This window comes from Ornithodoros turicata, chromosome 1 (assembly GCF_037126465.1).
Source record: "Ornithodoros turicata isolate Travis chromosome 1, ASM3712646v1, whole genome shotgun sequence".
In the NCBI taxonomy this organism is placed as follows: Eukaryota; Metazoa; Arthropoda; class Arachnida; order Ixodida; family Argasidae; genus Ornithodoros; species Ornithodoros turicata.
The window spans coordinates 108,873,752-108,884,049 of NC_088201.1; the positions used below are offsets into that span (position 1 = coordinate 108,873,752).

The 10,298-nt window shown below is 47.2% G+C and overlaps 1 protein-coding gene across 1 annotated transcript; it reads right to left on the minus strand.

Moving 5' to 3' along the window:
* Positions 1-9,752: 9,752 nt before the first annotated feature.
* On the minus strand, positions 9,753-10,298 carry LOC135382470 (uncharacterized). Its single transcript, XM_064612592.1, has one exon. The coding sequence runs from the start codon at positions 10,296-10,298 to the stop codon at positions 9,753-9,755; it is 546 nt and encodes a 181-aa protein (XP_064468662.1).

The following is a 10,298-nucleotide window of genomic DNA, read 5'->3' on the forward strand; positions in this document are numbered from 1 at the left end:
GAGTGGCCTCCATTGTGACTCGATGTGGTTTGTGGTCACACCGGTGTCTGGGTCCACAAACTGGTACTGATGATTGACAGTCATATGCTGGAAGCCTTGTGTCCGTAAGTATCCGTCCGAGAGTGAAGAGGTTCATGACGGACATTTGCGGAGCTTCTCGAGATGTGTCGTCTGCTTTACTGTCGCTATGGTTAGAAATGTTATAAAAGTGTGATTTTCTGTGAAATATTGCTGTTGTTTTGTGTAATATATGTTGATTTAGTGGTTACGATGTAAAATACGTCGTAAGTTTTTAGATAATAAACTCGAAAATTTGTATACTTTTCCTTTTTTCCCCGATAGTGGCGCTGAAGTAGTGAGGAAGGGGTGAGAAATAGAATCCTGGATTACTGTTGTTTGGTCTGCAAGGTCTGCAACGTTGAAGGTTAATTTCGTAGAATAAATTTTAAAAATCCACTTTTTTAAAAGTAATTTTGCCTTGAAAAATATAAGGATTTTACCATCAGCCTCCGCGCATGGTGTTTTTGTGTTTTTGTTGCTATTTTTTTCTCTCTAGAAGCCGTGGTATCGATGCCAAAGCTTTTCCGCGGCTGACTCTGAAGTGGCTGCAGTAAAGCGACCACTTCGGGGGCTGCAACGCATGTGTGGAGCAGCTGTTTCCACAAGCTGACTTATCGCGGACATGTATCTTCTTTGACTTCCTCCACCTGAAGAAAAGGGCGCGAGCTATAGCTTGGATACGGCTTGGATAGATCACTTGTGATACTGAAACACGAAAGACGACGAGGTATTTCCTATCCGTACCTGTTTTTCGAAAGCCTTCCCCCTTCTTTATCTTTAATAAACATATCCCTCCCCCTTCCCGCGTTTCCAGAGCCTTTCCTTCTTCATCAAAGCCTTCATATTGTCCCAAAGTTTTCGTAGTTGTTTAACTGTTCGTGGCCGGACTCCTGGCATGCTGTTGAATTCATTTGCCAATAATTGCCAGGTCTTGGTTTTTTTGTGTGATCATTCTTGCGTCCGTTTTCTTGCTCTCGATGACCTCACGGTACTTGTAAACAAGTTGGGAAAACCAAAAATGTCGTCTATATAGCGTGTAAAGAATTCCGGTTTGAGCTTATCGTATTTGGCAAAGAAACGCTCTTCTATAAAGCTCATAAATAGGTTGGCGAAGGAGAGTCCCATTTGGGTCCCCATGGCAACACCACATTTTTGGTTATAAAAGTTTCCGTTGAATTCAAAAGCATTGAGGATAAGTACGATCTCGGCAAGACGAAGTAGGATGTATGTTGGTAGATCTAAAATCAACTGGCGGTCCAAGAAGTGGCGCAAAGCCAGCAACCCTTCTGTGTGCGGTATTACCGTGCAGAGGGAAATTACGTCTATGGTGAAGAGAATACAACTGCCAGAATGGTTAACGGGAGATAGCTGTTGATGAAGAACATGTGTGGTGTCTTTTGTGTAGGAGGGTAACCCATGAACGAGGGGCTGCAATATAGAGTCCACGTATGCCGAAACGAGTCTGGTCGGGCAAGAAAGTGCGGAAACAATGGGGCGTCCAGGGCAGTCGGGTTTGTGTATCTTCGGGAGGAGGTACAAAGAGGATGCTTTAGCATTCTTGACGGTAAGGCTTTTCGCCTCACTAGGAAAAGCACTGATCGATATTTCAGAAGTGATGACTTCGTTGGCAGTGTCTTGGTGCTGGGACGTGGGGTCCGCACCCAGTTTTTCGTAGTACCCAGTGTCGGTCGGCTACTCTTATCCCAGCAACCTCGAACAAAAAATCCTCATTGCCTTTAACAGTTGAGTATCACCCAGCCATCTCTAACTTGATGCGACAAATCAAGTCCGGCTCGGAGGACCTTTTCAATTCCGGACAGCTCTCCACTGGCACGACAATTTCTTACAGACGCCCTCCAAACCTGAGAGCCCTTCTTGTCCGCAGCCGCATCCAAAAAAATTACAAAGAAGAAAACAGGACCTTTCCTTTCCAGGGACCACGCCTTTTGATCTTCTCCATCTTCAGACTTCACGTACAAGGGCCCGGCAAAGTCCACCCCGATCACGTCGAATGGTCCACTTTGCCATACGCCGGCGTCGGGAACTTGGCGCCCCCATCGCCCGGCAGCAGCCGCAGTAGCCCCCTCCTGCACTCACGGTTGGGTCGCCGCAGGAGGGAGACCCCCACGTTAAGCTGTGCGTGGCTGTCCCGTGTCTGGGGAAAGGGGGATCCTGGCGGTTGAGTGGACCCGGAGGTTGTTTAGGACCCTTCGGGGCCCCTTCGGGAAAGCAACACACCGCTTTGGCCCCTGCTTCCCATAGTCGGGTGGTCCTGGAAGGCCCGGCCAGGATTATTCAGCTAGTCGCCATCTCCCCTTTCATTACCTTTTCCTTCTCCACTTCTTCACTATCTTCTTTTTCCTCTCTTCACCTTCTTTGGCGGCAAGGGTCAACCTTGGGCAGTCCTTTCCCTCTTCAAGAAGCTGCACTAGGGTATAGTGCAGAGGCAGGCGTTAGCGTGTGGGACACGTTCCCTTGTTGGGCTCCATGGTGGGTGACGCACCTACTGCACTGAAACAGTACTCTCCTTTATATGGATTATCGAAATTATAATCATCATGATCGGCGCCGCAAGCGGCACCGCACCGATGCACAGCTAATGCAGCTACTAGACCTCACTCCAGAACATTGGTTTGCGAAGTTCCTTATTGTCCATGCAGTAGACAGCACGAAGTCTATGACAAAAGTATCACCATTTGTCATTGCCAGGGAACTTGAGAAGATCATTGGAAAATCCTCTGCAGCAAAGAAACTGCAAACAGGTGACATTCAAATTGAAGTACAAACGAGACTGCAAAGCTCCACCCTACTGTCTCTCAATAGAATCGCTGATGTGTCAGTTACTGTTTCTGAACATAGGACACTGAACATCATAAAGGGCGTAATTTCAGAACATGATCTTCTTGACTGTTCTAACACTGAAATAGAGGAAGGCCTAAAGGATCAGGGTGTAGTTAGAGCTCAACGGATTGTAATGCGTCGAGATGGCAAAGAAGTCCCGACGAAGCATGTTGTACTCTCGTTTCAACTACACAAACTACGAACAGACATCAAAGCAGGATATATCAACTGCCCCGTACGACCTTACATTCCTAATCCACGTCGTTGCTTTAAGTGCCAACGTTTTGGGCATGGATCACAGGCCTGCCGAGGACGCACTACCTGCCCAAAATGCGCCGATACGGATAAAAATCACACAGTAGAAACCTGTCAAAATAAGATTAAATGTGCAAATTGCAACGGAAATCACCCAGTCTACTCACGGTCCTGCCCTCAGTGGCAGCAAGAAAAAGACATCCTGAGAATTAAGGCAACAGAAAATATCACCTACAGGGAAGCAAAAACAAAGTTTGAATTTGGCAAAAAAGGCGGTTATGCTGCGGTGGCGCGTAGGGGAGCGACGCCGCCGACGAAATCCGTAGAGACCCAGACGTCTGGGCCTTTACTCCAAGCTCCCCAAACACAAGAAGGGCCTGTGGAGAGTTCTCCTCCATTGGCTCCAGCTGCTCGAATGGGCAGCCAGGAAATGGTGACCACAGCCTCTGCAGAGGTTGACGGTGTACTCTCAGTCTGGGATGGGCTCACTGGGAGCTCAGTCCAGACAGACAAACACAACATGGAGCTTGATGATGATGACTGCCCAAACAGAACAAAACCTCCCGGGGTGTTCCTGTGGATATCCCTTCACGGAAATTCTGATCTCCCTGGGAGACAGACATTTTTCCGACGGACGTCCCCCACAGCTCCGAGTGGCCACGGTTCGGACTTCCCACATATATCCGTCGTCTGTCCCACGACCTACTTAATAAGAGAGCGACCAGGTCACTTTCCCAAATCCCTATGGAGCGGCTGTCCGCGGAACCTCCTCGCAATTTCCTCCTCTCACAGGTGAAACGCCCGCTTGGCGCGCTGCCCACATTCCCTAAAACAGGGGGACTCCGCATTGGGACATGTGACGAGATGGTGTTCGTATTGACTCGTGTACACCTTTTCGACGTCCATATTGATTTGTAGTGTACAACATCGACTCCTGTGCTTGTTTTGTCGGGGTATACTTTACATGGACGCCGTTTATTTTGTTTTCTCGTGCGAGGACATATTGGTACACAGTACAAGGTACTTCATTTGATACCACGCCGTCCTCGAAAAGCAAGTTCCCCCATACCTGGGAGAACTTGGGGGTACCCGGGTTCGAGTCCCGGAGCTGGATGTGCAGTGTAGATTTTTTCGTGGGTTTTCATCAGACACTTTTAGACATATCTCCGCACAATTCCCTTGAAGTTGCCCCAGGACGCGTTTTCCTCCAGGGCTTTACTCGTGACGTTGCCCACATCTGTGAGGCAGACAACAGTGAGCCCTTTCACCACCCCGCTGTAAAAAACCAATCAACTCATTGGCGATCCAGCAGTGGAGACAATCATGCTCTGGATCGTGGAAGTGCGCGCAGGGACTGCAACCGGGGCGAAACCGAAGACGACTTAGAACCAATATTTCATCCATATCAACATCTGCAATCCACCATTCGCAACTAACCAAAGCCGCAACCTGAACCGAATTATGTGATTTCGGTTACCGGTTCATAAGAATATGCTCACGCGTGAACGCGATCAGCTTTGGATGCGATATATATTTCTTTACAACTGTGATTAGTGGCGTTGAACGTGCTTCTGCGACATCCACGCAGCCAGCAGATACATCCTAGAGAAAACCGAAAAGTACCGGTTCAACTGCTTGGTTACCGGTAACCACAAGCATTAAAACGGCGAGCCTCCTACCTGTAACCGCTTTCAGAGTTCTGACACTGAACCGTAACCAAACCGATATCCAGTCCTTCGGTGATAGACTAAGGCCCGGTTTCACCATCACCAATTAGCATTTGAACCGAGAACAACGGTCCCTTAACTTGAATTTAACGCTTAACTATGCTACACTAAAGGAAGTTACTGTCACTGGAATATTCATCAGATCACGCAACGCTGGATCTTAGTTCAAAGTTAACCACTGTTGGTAAAAAAGGGCCACAGGTTAAGAGCAGTTCCTGCTGCTCTTCCTGTGGCGATACGCTCCTGTATGCCGTTATTTAAATTTAAGATTAATTTAAAGTTGGTACCATCACGCACTGAACAAGTGCGTCTGTATGTACACACTCGGTATCTCCAAAGTGAATCGTTGTAGGAAATCTCTTCTACATGCTCAAAAAGAAAAGGAAGAAATGTTAGTAATATGTTAAGGGGCAAAGTAAAAGCGACCGCAGCTGAATTGCAAGGTTTTGGAGAAATATCTCAGATGGATGACAGCACACTTTTTCGCTTTTAACGCGAGGAGGCATCTTGCCTTGCAAAAAGGCACTACGGAATAAACCATCCTCATGTGAACTGAGGTCTTCGTGGCGGTTTGGTGCGTAAAGATTACGTTATGTTTGGCAAAAAAAAAGAAGGCACAAATATCTGACGCGGATGCGAAGAAGTCCGTAGAAAGCTACCGCATAAGCGCTACAACCCCCCTTGAAGTAGGGAATGTCGGCAGCGCCACCAATGCTCCTGCGGCAAACATGTGAAACAAAAAAGCCGGCGCTGGAAGGGGGGTCAAGTGAACTGGTCGTTCTCTTATTAAGTAGGTCGTGGTCTGTCCTCACAGGATGTTACATGGAGATGTCTGGACATTGCACGGACCTACTTATGTACATGCACACGTTGTGTGGATATACAAACATCCGTAGAGGAGATAGACATTTATCCTCAGTTTTCGTAGAAATGAGCATTTTTCTGCCTGCCATTTTTTTTATCCCAGCCTCCGCACTTTTTAATTTCTGTTGCTCCTCTTTGTTTCCCGTACATACCATGACGGAGAACGAACGCAGCGTTTTAATCAGAAAAAAAATATATACAAAAGCTCCGACAGGACCACCCAGCCCCAGAAGCTCAATTCCAATGGCAGTGCCATTTCCTTCCAAAGAAAGAACAGATACCATATACTGCTTGTCTCGCGAGCATCCCCATATATCAGATACCTTCTCGCCTGTGAATCAAAATGATGGGTGAGTTGTCTAAGCTTAATTCGATTACGCACGCATACAACAACGAAGTGAGAAATTGCTCGGTGTATTAACTCACTATCAAGACAACGTCTGTGTTTCCTACTGGTTTTGGTTAGAGACATTCATCTGGTACATCGAAAGTCAAACTTCCCAGTGCTACATTGCCACCCGTTTCCCTCTCTCCCGCAATAAATGATCCGTGTAACATCCCGACAGGGATCTAACTTGGACAATTCTTGAAACAGCCGCGACCGGACATCCTGTGGATACAGATCCTGGGACGTCCATGTAAGAGGCTCCCAGCGATATCCGACGGATATAGATTTCCGGAGATGGACCTTGGGATCTGTTTCGGACGTCCACAGGAGAAAGTGTTCTGTCTGGGTGCATGTCGCAGAAATCATCGTCAAGTCTCCCCAGTACATCTAACCCACGTGCTCCTTCCCAAAAGAAGGAACAAAAAGAGAAACAAGGAGGCCGAGGTAGGGGCAAGTCCCAAGATAAACAGAAATTACCCCCACCAAGGGTTGTACCTCCTTAGTACACACAATGGCCAGTCTCCCTTTGTTCTTGTTAATTCACACTTTCATTATGGGGCAAGTATTCCTTCAGTGGAACTGTCGAGGCCTTCACACTAACATAGATGATATACATGACCTGTTTGAAAAGTACAGTGCCGTCTGCTTCTGTTTACAAGAAACATACTTACACGAAGAAAATTATAATCCTTTCCGCAGACATAATATTTTTAGGAAGGACCGTACAACTGGGGCTCGTGCATCTGGCGGAGTGGCTGTGGTCCTTCCGCAGAGTATAGCTGCAAGACAACTTCCGCTTGTCACAGACTTGGAGGCAGTTGCCGTTCAAGTCTGCCTTGACACTGTCTTGACAGTGTGTTCATTATACTTGCCACCATCATCACTTATAGAACAAAGAGAACTTGAAAAGCTATGCGATCAACTTCCTCAGCCCTACATCATCTCAGGCGACTTTAACGCTCACAATCCCTTGTGGGGCAGCTCAAAACTAGATAGACGGGGGAAAATGTTGGAGAGGGTTCTTCTCTCAAGGCCATTCTGTCTCCAAAATTCAGGGTTACCAACATACGTAAATTCTTCAACGCAAAGTTTCTCTTCTTTAGACATTTCGCTGTGCAGTCCTGCACTTTTTTCACGTCTGGAGTGGACAGTTGAACAAAACCCACGTGGTAGTGACCACTTTCCTATCATTATAAAATTTCGTGGTCCAACAAATTCTTTAAGGTCACGACCTCCACGATGGAAACTTTCTGAGGCAGACTGGAACTTGTTTCAGAAAGAAGCCAACCTCGTATCATTATCTTTTGAGGATACTAGCATTGAAGAAGCGAATAATGTTATAACAAATGCAATAATAAATGCTGCTTTGAAATCTGTGCCACAGACATCTGGCCGTCTCCCCAAGCGTCCCAAGCCTTGGTGGACAAATGATTGTGGAAAAACACGCAAGGAACAGAACAGAGCTTGGGGTATCTTTCGCAGGTACCCCACCCCAGATAACCTCCTTGCATTTAAAAGAGCACGTGCGAAAGCCAAATGGACGAGAAAGCAGGCAAAGCGCTCTTCGTGGTGCAGTTTTATCTCCTCCTTAACACACGACACTCCATCAAAGGTCGTTTGGGATAGACTTCGGAAAATTAAAGGAGATTATACAGGCTTTTCTATCCCCTTACTTGAAGTAAATGGGACCCCATGTCAGAACTTGGGCGAGCAGGCTGACCTACTCGGTCAGCATTTTCACAACATATCGAGTTCTTCTCATTATAACAAGAATTTCCTCTCCATAAAGCAACAAGCTGAAAAACAAGCCATTCCAGTCACAGGTGGTGAGAACCTTCAATATAACAAGCCCTTTACCATGGTAGAGCTCCTGAGAGCACTGTCGTCAGTAAAGGTCAGTGCCCCGGGGCCAGACCGCATTGCATATTCTATGCTGACTCACCTGTCAAGCGAATCTAAAGAATGTTTGCTCAAGTTTTTTAATAATGTCTGGGAAAGGGGCCAAATGCCATCAACATGGAAGGTAGCAATGGTCATCCCCTTCCTAAAGCCTCGGAAGGATGCTTCAAACCCAACCAGCTACCGACCGATTGCACTGACAAGCTGTCTGGGAAAAACTTTCGAGAGGATAGTTAACAACCGGCTGATGCACTATCTTGAGGTTAATAACTGTCTTAATAATTGTAAGACTTCACAGTCCTATCTCTTCTTAAAACCCTAGAATGAGGCTCGTGCCCCATTCCTCTTCCTCTTTATTCACCTGTCGGCACCTTACATAGGCCCCGGGGTGCTGGTTTCGTACCTCCTGGGATGATATTTGCATATATTGCAGATTGGGGCTATGTGCATGTGACCATCAGGAGTGACATAACCAATGGTCTTAAGTATGCCTTGTTTCGATGCCGTTTGGGTAACAGTGTATGGGCCTTGTGGTGTAGTTCTCATCCCAGGTAGGCGCCTCTGTACTAGGATAAGATCGCCGAGTTTGATGTCCGGGATGCGATTGCTGTGACGACGGTCGAAGTGTAGCTGCATAGCTAGCCTGTACTTGTTGATCTGATCCAAGTTGTTGCGCTTCTCGGTTAGAATGATTGTATCACTGATGCCTAAATCCTGATCAGCATGGAGAATAGGTGAGCGGCCGTGTAGAGCAAAGTAGGGAGAGCACCCTATAGCTTGGTTGTGGGAACGATTACGATGATGCGTTGCAGCTTCCAAACATGGTTTCCAACCACCGGGAAAATCAGGATACATGTGTATAAACTGCTTGATATCGCGGATAGCCCGCTCAGCCATTCCGTTTGCCGCAGGGTGGTAGGGAGCTGTGAACTTCAACTGGAAATGTCGTTCTTGGGCCCATGTGGCTAGACGCTTGCTTGTGAACGCAGGTCCATTGTCACAGATGATGGTCTTAGTGTTTGTGAAGATATCCCGTTCCAGCATGGCAATTACGCTCATGGTATCTTCCCCCCCTGGCCGTGTGTTAATTACTCGAGTGTGTTCATCGATGGCAAGCAGAAATGATTGGGTTTTCCTGATGCCCTCAGACTTTTTACGTAATTCAGCAAAGTCGAGGTGTATCACTTCGAATGGTACTGATGAATGGTGAGGCAACGTCATGCGATCAGCTCTTTGACGAAACTTGAGTTTGTTTCTTTGACACAAGTCACACGAACGAACGTAGTTTCTGACGTCTTGCTTCATACGTGGCCATGTGAAACGTTGACATATCTTGCGATAAGTTGTTGAGATGCCGTCATGGCCACCAGACTCTGGGCTGTCATGGTAGAGGTAGAGAACTCTGTTTATCATGGTTGAAGGAACTTCGTACCTGCCTTCCTTGAGGATTATCGGCTGAGTGCCTTCCCATATTAGTGAATTGGAAAAAATTGCGGCGGTGAGATGCTCGAGCCCAAGGCGAGACATAGCATCAGCGTCTGTGAGGACCTTTCCTGGCTTGTAGTGGATCTTCATATCAAATTGTTGGAGCTCTGAGGACCATCTTGCAAGGCGTCCCTTGAGGTCGGCAGATGTGAGGATGTGTGTCACGGGTTGGTGATCTGTGAACAAGTTGAACGTCCTTCCATCAAGGAAGGTACGGAAGTACCTAACGGCTTTTACAACAGCGAGAAGTTCTTTCTCTGTTGTACTATATAACTGAGTTCCGTGTCGTTGAAGGTGTATGAGTAGTACCCTATAGCTGTCATTTGTTGGGCGGCGGGTTTCATCGCGTCACGCTGGTATAATACAGCGCCCGTTCCAAAGTGGGAGGCATCGGTACGCAGCTCAAATGGTAACTTGAAATCTGGTAGTGTCAAGATGGGGTTGGAAGTGATTGCTGCAAGAATGTCTTGATAAGCAGCTTCGCATTGCGTAGTCCAGTGGAAGCGAACGTCCTTGCGAAGTAAAGCCGTTAGACTTCTTGTTCTTGCGGCGTAATCCTGGACGAACGCACGAAAGTGGCCAGCCAGTCCAAGGAACACACGCAGGGAGTGTACATCGTAAGGCTTCGTCATGTGCTTGATCTTCTCCACAGATTCCTCTTTAGTTGTTTTGGTCATGCCGTCAATTCGCCTGCCCAGGAAAACAACACTAGAGCTGAACCAAACGCTCTTCTTAATGTTGATTTGGAGGTTGGCATTACTGAGTGCTTGTAGTACCAT

Bases quoted from the DNA above. Each gene is read 5' to 3' on its own strand.
- LOC135382470 (XM_064612592.1), bottom strand. From the start codon at position 10,298: ATGGTACTACAAGCACTCAGTAATGCCAACCTCCAAATCAACATTAAG.